Genomic DNA, 15,883 nt, shown 5'->3' with positions numbered 1-15,883 from the left:
CTGTAGTGCAACTGTGCATCATACTGTCAATGAACATAGCCTACTGTCCATCAACAACATCAGAATTACATAAATGCAATACAACATTGTAAATAAACTAGGGGTGGGCAAATTAGTGCGTTAATTACGAGTTAACTCATCAATCTATTAACATCATCATCATCATCATCATCTTCCGCTTATCCGAGGTCGGGTCGCGGGGGCAACAGCCTAAGCAGGGAAACCCAGACTTCCCTCTCCCCAGCCACTTCGTCTAGCTCTTCCCGGGGGATCCCGAGGCGTTCCCAGGCCAGCCGGGAGACATAGTCTTCCCAACGTGTCCTGGGTCTTCCCCGTGGCCTCCTACCGGTTGGACGTGCCCTAAACACCTCCCTAGGGAGGCGTTCGGGTGGCATCCTGACCAGATGCCCGAACCACCTCATCTGGCTCCTCTCGATGTGGAGGAGCAGCGGCTTTACTTTGAGCTCCTCCCGGATGACAGAGCTTCTCACCCTATCTCTAAGGGAGAGCCCCGCCACACGGCGGAGGAAACTCATTTTGGCCGCTTGTACCCGTGATCTTATCCTTTCGGTCATGACCCAAAGCTCATGACCATAGGTGAGGATGGGAACGTAGATCGACCGGTAAATTGAGAGCTTTGCCTTCCGGCTCAGCTCCTTCTTCACCACAACGGATCGGTACAACGTCCGCATTACTGAAGACGCCGCACCGATCCGCCTGTCGATCTCATGATCCACTCTTCCCTCACTCGTGAACAAGACTCCTAGGTACTTGAACTCCTCCACTTGGGGCAGGGTCTCCTCCCCAACCCGGAGATGGCACTCCACCCTTTTCCGGGCGAGAACCATGGACTCGGACTTGGAGGTGCTGATTCTCATTCCGGTCGCTTCACACTCGGCTGCGAACCGAGTGTGAATCTATTAACGCCGACAATTATTTTATCGCACATTTGCGTATGTTGTTTACATGCTTTTATTTTGTTAACGCCTTTTCTTAACAAGATGGCGTCGAGGGGCTCTTGGTAAAGATGGAACATTTGGCAAAAATACCGGACAATTCTGCAAATTTCCTGGCTGGCTTACAGCGTGGTCACTCCGGGATCACTTACGACCGCCAGACAATTCTGAATGTGGATAGATCGGGCCGTTTTGGACTGAATGACGCGTGCTTGCTAGACCGGCTAGCTAGCATGGGAATACTTTGCCGGCTACATCCAGCGGCCTGTGAAGCAGCGGAGTATATGTGTTGTCTGTCTATTTATGAATAATGCAGACGAGGCATGTTGGCTGAGTTCTTAACATTTGCTTTCAGAGCGTGCATATCACAACATACAATCAATCAATCAATCAATCAATGTTTACTTATATAGCCCTAAATCACTAGTGTCTCAAAGGGCTGCACAGACCACCACGACATCCTCGGTAGGCCCACATAAGGGCAAGGAAAACTCACACCCAGTGGGACATCGGTGACAATAATGACTATGAGAACCTTAGTGAGGAGGAAAGCAATGGATGTCGAGCGGGTCTAACATAATACTGTGAAAGTTCAATCCACAATGGATCCAACACAGTCGCGAGAGTCCAGTCCAAAGCGGATCCAACACAGCAGCGAGAGTCCCGTTCACAGCGGAGCCAGCAGGAAACCATCCCAAGCGGAGGCGGATCAGCAGCGCAGAGATGTCCCCAGCCGATACACAGGCGAGCAGTACATGGCCACCGGATCGGACCGGACCCCCTCCACAAGGGAGAGTGGGACATAGGAGAAAAAGAAAAGAAACGGCAGATCAACTGGTCTAAAAAGGGAGTCTATTTAAAGGCTAGAGTATACAAATGAGTTTTAAGGTGAGACTTAAATGCTTCTACTGAGGTGGCATCGCGAACTGTTACCGGGAGGGCATTCCAGAGTACTGGAGCCCGAAATGGAAACGCTCTATAGCCCGCAGACTTTTTTTGGGCTTTGGGAATCACTAATAAGCCGGAGTCCTTTGAACGCAGATTTCTTGCCGGGACATATGGTACAATACAATCGGCAAGATAGGATGGAGCTAGACCGTGTAGTATTTTATACGTAAGTAGTAAAACCTTAAAGTCACATCTTAAGTGCACAGGAAGCCAGTGCAGGTGAGCCAGTACAGGCGTAATGTGATCAAACTTTCTTGTTCTTGTCAAAAGTCTAGCAGCCGCATTTTGTACCAACTGTAATCTTTTAATGCTAGACATGGGGAGACCCGAAAATAATACGTTACAAGATGCCGTCATGGCGACACAACCTATACCGGGCTACCGCGCATGCTCGTCACTCCTGTTGCATGCTGGGTAGGGTAGTTATTTTTTTCCCTGGCTCATAACATCACAATATAGTACCATGTATATGCGTTCAGTTTATCAAAGCACCAAGCAAACAATCGGAAAATTCCCATCATATCAATTCCTAGATATGGTCATAATTATTTTAAGTGCACTACGCAGAATAAACACAACATTATTAATATTGCTACTACGGATAATTTGATCCAAAATTCCCTAAAACAGCCCACTACCTATAATATAGGTTTTTTAAACATAAGATCCCTGATAAAAAAAATGTTTCTGCTGTTACCTCAGAATTTGCCTGTTCAGATGTTATGATTGTGGCTCAGAGATTTGTATGTAGATTATATTTATTTTCCATAACAAACAGGATAACTTAAATACCCTGGCAGTGGCAATAAGCTTAAATGTTTGTATTTACATTTTTTGAGTTGATTTTCATAAAATATGCTATTTAACTGCTACTGTTTAACAAGGACTGATTTAAATTGTGTTTGCACAACAAATGTTTTGGCGCTTTTGTTCATGTGGGAGAATATTCCAATAAAGGTGCACTACACAATACTTTTGAATTCATTATTGGGCTTTGCGTATACAATGCAGTTAATCGCGATTAATCGGAGAAATAGTGCGATTAACTTTGATTAAAATTTTTAATCGTTGCCCAGCCCTAATTCTTTGTCAAAAAAACAGAAGCTAAAATGAAGAATTAAAATAAAATATATTTATTATTCTTTACAATAAAAAAAAAAAAGTTTACTTGAACATTGATTTAAATTGTCAGGAAAGAAGAGGAAGGAATTTAAAAGGTAAAACGGTATATGTGTTTAAAAAATCCTAAAATCATTTTTAAGGTTGTATTTTTTCTCTAAAATTGTCTTTCTGAAAGTTATAAGAAGCAAAGTAAAAAAAATAAATGAATTTATTTAAACAAGTGAAGACCAAGTCTTTAAAATATTTTCTGGGATTTTCAAATTCTATTTGAGTTTTGTCTCTCTTAGAATTAAAAATGTCGAGCAAAGCGAGACCAGCTTGCTAGTAAATAAATAAAATTGAAAAAAACAGAGGCAGTTCACTGGTAAGTGCTGCTATTTGAGCTATTTTTAGAACAAGCCAGCGGGCGACTCATCTGGTCCTTACGGGCTGACATTTTCTTCGTATCTTCCGCGAATGAGACAAATAATATTATTTGATATTTTACGGTTATGTGTTAATCATTTCACACATAAGTCGCTCCGGAGTATAAGTCGCACCCCCGTCCAAACTGTGAAAAAAAACTCCAACTTATAGTCCGAAAAATAGGGTAGAATGTAATACTCCGTTCAATTGAACTTTGCGCTCACAAGATAGTTGACAAGCTTGTGATGAGTGTCAGCAATTTGATGCTGCTCGACGTGTGAGCAGAATAAGAAGATGGGCGAGGAAGGATCCCGCTCGGAGCGTGTCAGACACCGCTTCCACACTAATTTAGGATTTTTTTTTTTTTCCAGCAAGAAAGCAGCCCCTCAGAAAAAAGTGTGGGAGAGAAAAACCCTAAGTGTTGGATTGCTGCTTGCCGTCATCCAACTGAGCGGAACACACGACAATAAACATTCTTCCTCACTTGATTAGCAATATTTACTGGCTCAAGTTAGACATAAGGCTGAGGGCGCTGGTAAAATATTTAGTTGTTTAAAACTTTTCCTGTGTTATTTTACAACAAATGTAAATGTTTTAAATACACATTAACATCGATCCAATTTACTGTAGTGTTGTTTATAAGTGGTATTAGCGTGGAGACACTACTTATTGGACCTGGCAGTTTTGGAATAAAAACATAAAACTGTAATATTCTGTTCACGTTAGCGATGTACGTGGCAATAAGAAAATGAGGGACTAGTTGCCAATAGAGATGTCCGATAATGGCTTTTTTGCCGATATCCGATATTCCGATATTGTCCAACTCTTAGTTACTGATTCCGATATCAACCGATACCGATATATACAGTTGTGGAATTAACACATTATTATGCCTAATTTTGTTGTGATGCCCCGCTGGATGCATTAAACCAGGGGTGTCCAAACTTTTTCCACCGAGGGCCGTACACTGAAAAATCAAAGCAAGCCGGGGCCATTTATTTTAAAAACCAATACAATATATGTAATAAAAATATAAATTTTGGCCTCCACTCAGCTTTGATCCCGGGGACCCCAAAGGGTTTTGGTAAAAATAAAATGTCAAAAATGTGTCATCGTTCAGTATTATTATTTTTATTATTATTCAAGTTTTAAATATCTACATCAACATCAGGTCTATCTGTCAATATGACATTTTTAAAGATTTAAGTTGTATGCGATTTTTGTCAAAGAAAATCATGTTTTTTTTATGGAAAAAAACACAAAATATGCAATATTTTCACCCAATAAAATTTTCAAGTAGAATTTTTGAGATTGTATAATAATTGGAGCCGTAAAAAGGTCAACAACTCATAACAGAATTGATTTTAATTCACTATTATTTTTTGTGCAATGACACTGATCCTAAGGGGTCCTTAATATATATATATATATATATATATATATATATATATATATATATATATATATGTATATGATATATATGTATATGTATATGATATATATGTATATGTATATGATATATATGCATATGTATATGATATATATGTATATATATGTATATGTGTATATATATACATATATATATGTATATATGTATATATGTGTATATATATATACTAGTGATTTAGGGCTATATAAATGAACATTGATTGATTGATATATATATATGTATATATATGTATATATGTGTATATATATGTATATATATATGTATATATGTATGTGTATATATGTATATATATATGTATATATATGTATATATATATGTATATATATATATATTTTTTTTAATTATTATTATTATTTTTTTATTTTTATTTTTTTTTACTGTTTACTTTTAACACAATGGTCTCAAGATCAACTTCAGATCTATTCGTCAATTATAATTTTTTTTGTAGTTTATTTAGAAGTAGCAGGGAGGTGTATATTGTAGCATCCTGGAAGAGTTAGTGTTGCAAGGGGTTCTGAGTAGTTGTTCTGTTGTGTTACGGTGCGGATGTTCTCCCGATACGTGTTTGTCATTCTTGTTTGGTGTGGGTTCACAGTGTGGCGCAAATTTGTAACAAGTGTTAAAGTTGTCAATATGGCCACCCTCAGGGTGACCTATATGGCTTTGGACCAAGTATGCCTTGCATTCACTTGTGTGTGTGAAAAGCCGTAGTTTTTATGTGATTGGGCCAGCACGCAAAGGAAGTGCCTTTAAGGATTATTGGCGCTCTGTGTACCACTCCGTACAGCCGCGTTTTAAAAAGTCATACATTTTACTTTTTGAAACCGATACCGATAATTTCCGATATTACGTTTTTTAAAGCATTTATCAGCCGATAATATCGGCAGTCCGATATTTTCGGATATCTCTATTTGCCAACCAGCGATTAGCGCTTCCTTTAGAGCGCCAGTTGCCAGCCAGCCAGTAAAGGGGAAGTGCACTTGTTTTAGAATGTTGCCTATCATTCACAACCCCCATGTGAGACAAGAACGCACGATTTTATTATTTTTTTTGCATTCCAACAAGGTGGCTAACAATGCGTCCATAAAGCCCCTGAAAAGAACATTCAAAAACCGCCAACAATACTTCATTCAGGTCTCTTGACCTGAACATTAACCAAGTATGAGCAATATTGTTATTATTAGTGCTAACACAGAGGAACTACTTTTAGCGGCGATGTGATCGAAGAGAGCTAGCTAGCTTTTTCTGCAATATTGATGTACTGAGCTGGTTCATTGGTAAAAGTACATTTTAGAAAGTTAGATGTCAGTCTATGGCATGTGGGACAAAGGAGTTTTTGAGTCTATTAGTCCTGCATTTGGGATGAAGCAGTCCAGCACTGAACAGGCTCCTCTGGCTACTGACCACGCTATGCAGAGGGTGACTAGCATCTTCCAGGATGCTCACTAGTTTTTCCACAGTCCTCTTCTCTGCCACAGGGAGTCCAGTTTTATTCCGATCGTAGAACCGGCCCCCCTGATCAGTTTCTCCAGTCTGGAGCTGTTTTTCTTAGAAGTACTGCCCAACCAGCACACTACCATGTAGTACAGAACACTGGCAACCACAAACTGGTAGTACATCCACAAGAGTTTTTGTTATGGTTTAATAAGGGGAGATGACGGCAGACTGAAACCAGGTGGCAGTAATGTTTATAAATGTATTATATATATAGTCAATGTTTATATAATAATAACAAACAATACTACTGAACTATATATGGAGTGTGACAAAATCCAAAAGTGTATGCGTGTGTCTGTGTGTAGATTTGCTGAAGTGTGTGTTACCAAAGTGTTGACGAGGGCGAAGGAATGACGAAGTCCATGGGGCAGGCAGAATCAGGGGCGAGCGAGGAGTCGAGGAACAAGGGAGGCCGTCGGAATCCAGGGAAAACGCAAGGAAAACACCGCTGAAACACGGGAGAAGACAAAGGACACACCAAGCCACAGAGAGGAAACAAAAATAGAGCATAAAGCTTTGCTTACGGTTCACCATATAAGAAACTAAGTTCCCGTGAGGATCCCAGGGTCCACTGGTCTTTAAAGCAGCTCGCCCTCATCAATTCCAGGTGTGTAGAAAGGCAATCGTCTGCAGGCTTATAGCTGCGTGGGCGTGCTGCTCTCAGCGTGACCATGAATTGATTAACGTGGACCCCGACTTTAACAAGTTGAAAAACTTATTCGGGTGTTACCATTTAGTGGTCAATTGTACGGAATATGTACTGAACTGTGCAATCTACTAATAAAAGTATCAGTCAATCAAACAATCAAAGGGGTGTGTCCGAGCGCGCTGTCGAGCGCATGTGGGCGTGGCCCGCGGTGCGCTCGTCATGAGGCACAGATGAGGACGCATTGGAATGCGCCCTGGCCGTGACAGTTTTTTTTTTTTACACATGTTGAAGGAGCGCAGGCTCCTCAGGAAGTACAGCCTGCTCTGTCCTTTCCTGTACAGGTGGTCCGTGTTAAAAGTCCAGTCCAGCTTATTGTCCACCAACATAATAGTGAGAGTCTAGTCCACAGTGGAGCCAGCAGGAGACCATCCCGACCGGAGATGGTAGAGAAATCTATCAAAATGAGGGTGGATCCAAAAAGGACGGATTTTTCTAATTGACTGTGTCCGTTTTAAAAGTGCTGCCCCTCTGGCCAACATATGAAATAACAAGTGTGTGTAAACATTTGAAGTGCTCCCCCTCTGGTCAACATATGTAATAACAAGTGTGTGTAAGAAATTTAAATGTGCCACCGTAGGCCAAATTAATTAAAAAATATATAAATAAATATGTATATAGAGACATACTGTAACTACTTGAAGTAAATAATGAAGATGAAAAAAAAATTACAAACAAAAAATACAACTAAATGCTTACCTTTTTTATATTTGCATAGTGTGTATATATTATTAATGTTGTAAATATAAATCTTTATATATCTAGAAAGGGTGGTCCTTAAAAGGTAGGCCTTTTTCACAGGTCTCAAGAAGGTCAGAAATAAAAGAATGTGTATTTGACCAGATCTTCCTCTTTTGGGGAATTTAAGCTACTGGTCACCCCCAACTTCTTTCAATGACACATAAGCTGGTTTTAAATGAATCCCAGAGAGAGTAGCTATTTTGACATTTTATTCCAAAGCTTTGGGAGACCACTCTATGAACAACACATTCCAATCGCATCGCCCAAGTTGATCTGACCATACTACGGATGTCTGGCCTTTTTCCCTATGCCACTCGACCCCCTACCCCTGCCCTCCAGAGCGAATCCACATAACTATTCTCCCCCTAAGCCTGGGACATTTGAGATAAGAAGGGTGTTATGGCTACTAGTTACATTCCAGGCTTAAGGTCTACACATGCACACCACTTTTTCTGTTTTCAAATATGACTAAAAAGGAAAAGAAATAACTTTTGAATATGGATATATGGATATATCTATTTCCGTCAGTGTGTTCTTGTAGTTCTACTCTTCTTAAGACATCAACAAGGAAAAGTACCTTCCATATGAGGAGGTGTGAACAAGTTAGGACATAAATCATGGTCCCAATATGGAAAACCATTGCATCTAATAGAGAATGTCTCATTTGAACCCCTGGTGGTGAAATCCATCAAAATTAGGTTGGTCCCAAAAAGGAGGGATTTTTTAAATTGACTGTGTGTCGGTATTAAAAGTGTTCCAGTTCTGGTCAACATATGAAATAAGTGTATGAAAGAAATTTAAATGCGCCCCCATTGGCCAAAACTTTTTTTTTTTTTTAAATACAATAAATATGTATATATAGGCATACTCTAATACCTTGAAGTAAATAATGAAGATTAAAATCCATTCCATCCATCCATTTTCTACTGCTTGTCCCAGCAGAAAAATTCAAAAAATAAATAAATGAACTAAAAGCAGTCTTTTTCCCACAATGTGTCAACTTTTATTTTTATAAAATTTCGAACAATTTGTCATATTTTTTTCTGTTTTCTGTAATCCTGCAACATTTTCTCGGAAAAGTATATTTTTTTTTATGTAGAATGACTTTTTAATACAAAATGGTGACATTTGTCATATAAAATTCTGACTTTTAGCACAATATTGCCAATGTTTTTGTTGTTCCTGTAAAACGGTGATATTTTTGGAGTAAATCCAAGCAAAATTCCAATAATTATTACAATATTGCCAAAACGTTAATTTTCTTGTAAAATTGTGACTTGTCGAGTAAAATTACGACTTTTTTTATAAAATTGACAAACATTTTAAGCTTTACTTGTACAATTGCGACTGTTACCGTGTAAAATTCCAACTTATATCACAATATTGCACAAATATTCAGTTTTTCTTGTAAAATTTCGACTCGCGTTGAGTAAAATGACGACTTTTATTATAATACTGCCAACATTCTAAATTGTTCTTGTGAAATTCCAACTCATTTTTCACAACAAGCTTTTATTATATTTGCATAGTATGTATATCAGGGGTCACCAATGTGATGCCCGCGGGCACCAGGTCGCCCGTAAGGACCAGATGAGTCGCCCGCTGGCCTGTTCTAAAAATAGCTCAAATAGCAGCACTTACCAGTGAGCTGCCTCTATTTTTTAAATTTTATTTATTTACTAGCAAGCTGGTCTCGCTTTGCTGGACATTTTTAATTCTAAGAGAGACAAAACTCAAATACAATTTGAAAATCCAAACAAATATTTTAAAGACTTGGTCTTCACTTGTTTAAATAAATTCATTTATTTTTTTACTTTGCTTCTTATAACTTTCAGAAAGACAATTTTAGAGAAAAAATACAACCTTAAAAATGATTTTCGGATTTTTAAACACATATACCTTTTTACCTTTTAAATTCCTTCCTCTTCTTTCCTGACAATTTAAATCAATGTATTTTTTTTTTTGTAAAGAATAATAAATACATTTTAATTTAATTCTTCATTTGATACTCCGTTTTTTTGACGAAGAATATTTGTGAAATATTTCTTCAAACTTATTATGATTAAAATTCCCAGAAAATTATTCTCGCAAATCCTGAAAATCTGTAGAATCAAATTTAAAATATTATTTCAAAGTAGATTTTAACCTGTTTGAAACATGTCATCAAAATTCTAAAATTAATCTTAATCAGGAAAACTAATGATGTTCCATAAATTCTTTTTTAAATTTTTTCAAAAAGATTCAATTTAGCTAGTTTTTCTCCATTTTTTTCGGTTGAACTTTGAATTTTAAAGAGTCGAAATTGAAAATAAACTGTTTCAAAATTTAATTTTAATTTTTTTCATGTTTTCTCCTCTTTTAAACCGTTCATTTAAGTGTTTTTTTCATTATTTATTTCCTACAATAAACCTTTCTTAAAAGGAAAAAAAATGTACGACGGAATGACGGACAAACATACCCATTTTTTTTATATATATATAGATTTATTTATTAAAGGTAAATTGAGCAAATTGGCTATTTCTGGCAATTTATTTAAGTGTGTATCAAACTGGTAGCCCTTCGCATTAATCAGTACCCAAGAAGTAGCTCCTGGTTTCAAAAAGGTTGGTGACCCCTGGTGTATACATTATTAATGTTGTAAATACATTGTAAATCTTTATATATCTAGAAAGGGTGATCCTAAAGAGGTAGGCATTTTTCACAGGTCTCAAGAATGTCAGAAGTGTGTGTGTGCGTGTGTGTGTGTACGTATGTGTGTGTGTGTGTGTGTGTGTGTGTGTGTGTGTGTGTGTGTGTGTGTGTTGCAGCCCGCTTTGATGGAGGTGCCACGTTTGTGCTCTTTCTTATTTGGGTCTAAGCCGCCAGACAACTGTCTTCATTATCTTGCATGGAGATGAGCTCCTGGCAGGTCCACTGACTAATGACACGGCCAACAAGAAGTGATTTGAGTGACGGACCGAGCGTCTTTGTGTTTTTCTCCGTCTGCCTCTCCAGGATGACCATCAACGCTGAATGTCAGCTGCAGCTCCATAATTTCCCAATGGACGAGCACTCGTGTCCTCTGGTCTTCTCCAGTTGTGAGTGCCGACAGCCGCAAAGCCACGTGCACGCCGACACCCACTCAGGAGTCTGGAGTCTAAATGTCCCGCACCCTCATTAGGAGGGACTCCCCTCACGCCCACGCCATTGATCAGTGGCTAGAAGGCTGGGAGAACGGTTTTGTGTTCAGTGCTAAAATGTTTTGTCTGAGTTATAGTCAGCAACCTGCAAACCCCGTTTCCATATGAGTTGGGAAATTGTGTTAGATGTAAATATAAACGGAATACAATGATTTGCAAATCCTTTTCAACCCATATTCAAGTGAATGCACTACAAAGACAAGATATTTGATGTTAAACTCATAAACTTTATTTTCTATAATTAACTTAGAATTTCATGGCTGCAAGACGTGCCAAAGTAGTTGGGAAAGGGCATGTTCACCACTGTGTTACATCACCTTTTCTTTTAACAACACTCAATAAACGTTTGGGAACTGAAGAAACTAATTGTTGAAGCTTTAAAAGTGGAATTATTTCACATTCTTGTTTTATGTAGAGCTTCAGTCGTTCAACAGTCCGGGGTCTCCGCTTTCGTATTTTACGCTTCATAATGCGCCACACATTTTCGATGGGAGACAGGTCTGGACTGCAGGCGGGCCAGGAAAGTACCCGCACTCTTTTTTTACAAAGCCACACTGTTGCAACACGTGCTGAATGTGGCTTGGCATTGTCTTGCTGAAATAAGCAGGGGCGTCCATGTAAAAGACGGCACATAGATGTTGTTCCAAAACCTGTATGTACCTTTCAGCATTTATGGTGCCTTCACAGATGTGTAAGTTACCCATGCCTCTGGCACTAATGCACCTCCATACTATCACGGATGCTGGCTTTTGAACTTTGCGTCGATAACAGTCTGGATGGTTCACTTCCCCTTTGGTCCAGATGACACGATGTCGAATATTTCCAAAAACAATTTGAAATGTGGAGTCGTCAGACCACAGAACACTTTTCCACTTTGCATCAGTCCATCTTAGATGATCTCGGGCCCAGAGAAGCCGGCGGCGTTTCTGGATGTTGTTGATAAATGGCATCAAATATGTTGTCTTTGTAGCATATTCAACTGAATATGGGTTGAAAAGGATTTGCAAATCATTGTATTCCATTTATATTTACATCCAACACAATTTCCCAGCTCATATGGGAAAAGGGTTTTTTTTTATTTTCCTCTGACTAAAAAAAGGAAAATAACTATCAAAACAGGCATGTGATTTTTTTTTTCTCTGTAGTCGAAAAATGTCTTTTTTTCATCTCTAAAAATATAATTTCCGTTTTTCTTAGTTTTTTCAGTGTTAAAATCTTTTTGCCGTACCTGCCAACAACCACGGTTTTCCCGTAATTAGCATCGTTTTTGTGAATCGAGCGTTAAAAAAACGACGGTTTTCCATTAAAAATTATTCACTTAAAAATCAAAGCTACTAAGCAAAGCAACGCCACTGACATCAATCAATCAATCATTCAAAGTTTACTAATACATAGCCCTAAATCACGAGTGTCTCAAAAGGTTGCACAAGCCACAACGACATCCTCGGCCCAGATCCCACATCAGGGCAAGGAAAAACTCAACCCAATTGGATGACAATGAGAAACCTTGGTGAGGACCGCAGATGTTGGTCCAGCATAATAGTGTGTAAACCACACAATGTTAGTACATTGGTCGAGAAAAATGATCAAACTACATGAATAACGTCCTGTAATTTGATTTTGATTGATTGATTGAGACTTTTTTTTGTAGATTGCAAAGTATAGTACATATTCCGTACAATCGACCACTAAATGGTAACACCCCAATAAGTTTTTCAACGAGTTTAAAGTTATGAACCGAATGATTCTGTTCATTAATTTTATGGACAGAATTTCTAGGCGCAGTCAAGGCGTTTAGGGGATCCAGTTTGGTGGCTGCAGGATTAGGTCTCTGCTTTTTGCAGATGATGTGGTCCTGATGGCTTCATCTGGCCAGGATCTTCAGCTCTCACTGGATCGGTTAGCAGCCGAGTTTGAAGCGACTGGGATGAGAATCAGCACCTCCAAGTCCGAGTCCATGGTTCTGGAGTGACATCTCCGGGTTGGGGAAGAAACCCTGACCCATGTACCTCGGAAGACTTAATACATCTAAGTCTTGTCTAAGTCTAAAAAAAATAAAATAGTGTATATTCTTCGCTATGTGGTAGGTTACTGCGGACGTTCTCTCCTGTTTTTGACTATTTATTTCATACGGTATTGATCTGGAAATGGAAGACACCAGGCGGTGGTTGCTTCGACATTTAGTTATGTGTGGCAGCGGTAGAGATGTTGACATGCGGAGTTTCAAGCACTCTTTATTCTCTAGCGCAGTGGTTCTCAAATGGGGGTACGGGTACCCCTGGGGGCACTTGAAGGTATGCCAAGGGGTACGAGAGATTTTTTTTAAATATTCTAAAAATAGCAACAATTGAAAAATCTTTTATGAATATATTTATTGACTAATACTTGAACAAAATATAAATGTAGGTTCTGTGAAAAGAAATGCAACTCTGCAATATTCAGTGTTGACAGCTGGATTTTTTGTGGACATGTTCCCTAAATATTGATGTTAAAGATTTCTTTTTTTGTGAAGAAATGTTTAGAATTAAGTTCATGAATCCAGATGGATCTCTATTACAATCCCCAGAGAGGGCACTTTAAATTGATGATTACTTCTATATGTAGAAATCTTTATTTGAATTAGCTAGTTTTTCTCTTCATATTTTTCGTTTGAATTTTGATTTTTAAAGAGTTGAAATTGAAGATGAACTATGTTTCAAAATTTAATTTTCTTTTTTTTCCTGTTTTCTCCTCTTTTAAACCGTTCAATTAAGTGTTTTTTCATCATTTATCCTCTTCAAAAAACCTTCAATCAATCAATCAATCAATGTTTACTTATATAGCCCTAAATCACTAGTGTCTCAAAGGGCTGCACAAACCACCACGACATCCTCGGTAGGTCCACATAAGGGCAAGGAAAACTCACACCCAGTGGGACGTCGGTGACAATGATGACTATGAGAACCTTAGAGAGGAGGAAAGCAATGGATGTCGAGCGGGTCTAACATGATACTGTGAAAGTTCAATCCACAATGGATACAACACAGTCGCGAGAGTCCAGTCCAAAGAGGATCCAAGACACAGCAGCGAGAGTCCCGTTCACAGCGGAGCCAGCAGGAAACCATCCCAAGCGTAGGCGGACCAGCAGCGCAGAGATGTCCCCAGCCGATACACAGGCGAGCAGTACATGGCCACCGGATCGGACCGGACCCCCTCCACACGGGAGAGTGGGACATAGAAGAAAAAGAAAAGAAACGGCAGATCAACTGGTCTAAAAAGGGAGTCTATTTAAAGGCTAGAGTATACAAATGAGTTTTAAGGTGAGACTTAAATGCTTCTACTGAGGTGGCATCGCGAACTGTTACCGGGAGGGCATTCCAGAGTACTGGAGCCCGAACGGAAAACGCTCTATAGCCCGCAGACTTTTTTTGGGCTTTGGGAATCACTAATAAGCCGGAGTCCTTTGAACGCAGATTTCTTGCCGGGACATACGGTACAATACAATCGGCAAGATAAGATGGAGCTAGACCGTGTAGTATTTTATACGTAAGTATTAAAACCTTAAAGTCACATCTTAAGTGCACAGGAAGCCAGTACAGGTGTAAAACGAAAAAAAATGTTCGACTGAATGACAGACAGAAATACCCATTTTTGTATATATAGATTTATTTATTAAAGGTAAATTGAGCAAATTGGCTATTTCCGGCAATTTATTTAAGTGTGTATCAAACTGGTAGCCCTTCGCATTAATCAGTACCTAAGAAGTAGCTCTTGGTTTCAAAAAGGTTGGTGACCCCTGCTATATACCCTGCGACAATTCAAGGAAATACGGTACTCACAGAGACAAACCCGCGATATATCGAGTGTATCGATATATCGCCCAGGCATAGCGTTACCCTTTTATACTTTATATTTCAGTCAACATTTCCTGTTATTTTAACTAAATTTAGAAGTGTGAAATATGAGTAAAACAAGAAGACGTTTTGGTCAAAAGGCTACAACTTAAAGGGGAACATTATCAGCAGACCTATGTAAGGGTCAATATATACCTTGATGGTGCAGAAAAAAGACCATCTATTTTTTTAACCGATTTCCGAACTCTAAATGGGTGAATTTTGGCGAATTAAACGCCTTTCTGTTTATCGCTCTGTGGTGATGACGTCAGAACTTAACATCGCCGAGGTAACACACCCACCATTTTCATTTTCAACACATTACAAACACCGGGTCTCAGCTCTGTTATTTTCCGTTTTTTTTACTATTTTTTGGAACCTTGGAGACATCATGCCTCGTCGGTGTGTTGTCGGAGGTTGTAATAACACTAACAGGGAGGGATTCAAGTTGCACCACTGGCCCGAAGATGCGAAAGTGGCAAGAAATCTGCCGCCAGACCCCCAATGAATGTACCGGAGTGTCTCCACATTTTACCGGCGGTGCTAAAGCAGACATGGCACAGAGATGTATGGATAACCTGCAGATGCATTTGCAACGATAGTCAACGAAATCTCAAAGGTGAGTTTTGTTGATGTTGACTGCCAGCTAATCGATGCTAACATGCTACGCTAATCGATGCTAACATGCTATTTACCGGCGGTGCTAAAGCAGACATGGCACAGAGATGTATGGATAACCTGCAAATGCATTTGCAACGATAGTCAACGAAATCACAAAGGTGAGTTTTGTTGATGTTGACTGCCAGCTAATCGATGCTAACATGCTACGCTAATCGATGCTAACATGCTATTTACCGGCGGTGCTAAAGCAGACATGGCACAGAGATGTATGGATGACCTGCAGATGCATTTGCAACTATATTACATTTCCTTCCACCCACATTTAATGCGAAACAAACACTTACCAATCGACGGATTTAAGTTGCTCCAGTGTCAAAAGATGCGAA

General features: G+C 39.1%; 1 protein-coding gene across 1 annotated transcript in view; it reads left to right on the top strand.

Moving 5' to 3' along the window:
• Positions 1-15,883, top strand: part of LOC133544179 (gamma-aminobutyric acid receptor subunit gamma-3-like) — a 295,191-nt gene that overhangs the window by 189,817 nt on the left and 89,491 nt on the right. Inside the window, exon 6 of the mRNA XM_061889289.1 lies at positions 10,820-10,902. Within this exon, the coding sequence (XP_061745273.1) occupies positions 10,820-10,902 (83 nt within the window). The remainder of the gene's footprint in view (positions 1-10,819; positions 10,903-15,883) is intronic.

The sequence above is a fragment of the Nerophis ophidion genome, linkage group LG27 (genome assembly GCF_033978795.1).
Source record: "Nerophis ophidion isolate RoL-2023_Sa linkage group LG27, RoL_Noph_v1.0, whole genome shotgun sequence".
NCBI lineage: Eukaryota > Metazoa > Chordata > Actinopteri > Syngnathiformes > Syngnathidae > Nerophis > Nerophis ophidion.
Note: the sequence above shows the minus strand (reverse complement) of the source record. Positions and strands in the feature narration are given on the sequence as shown.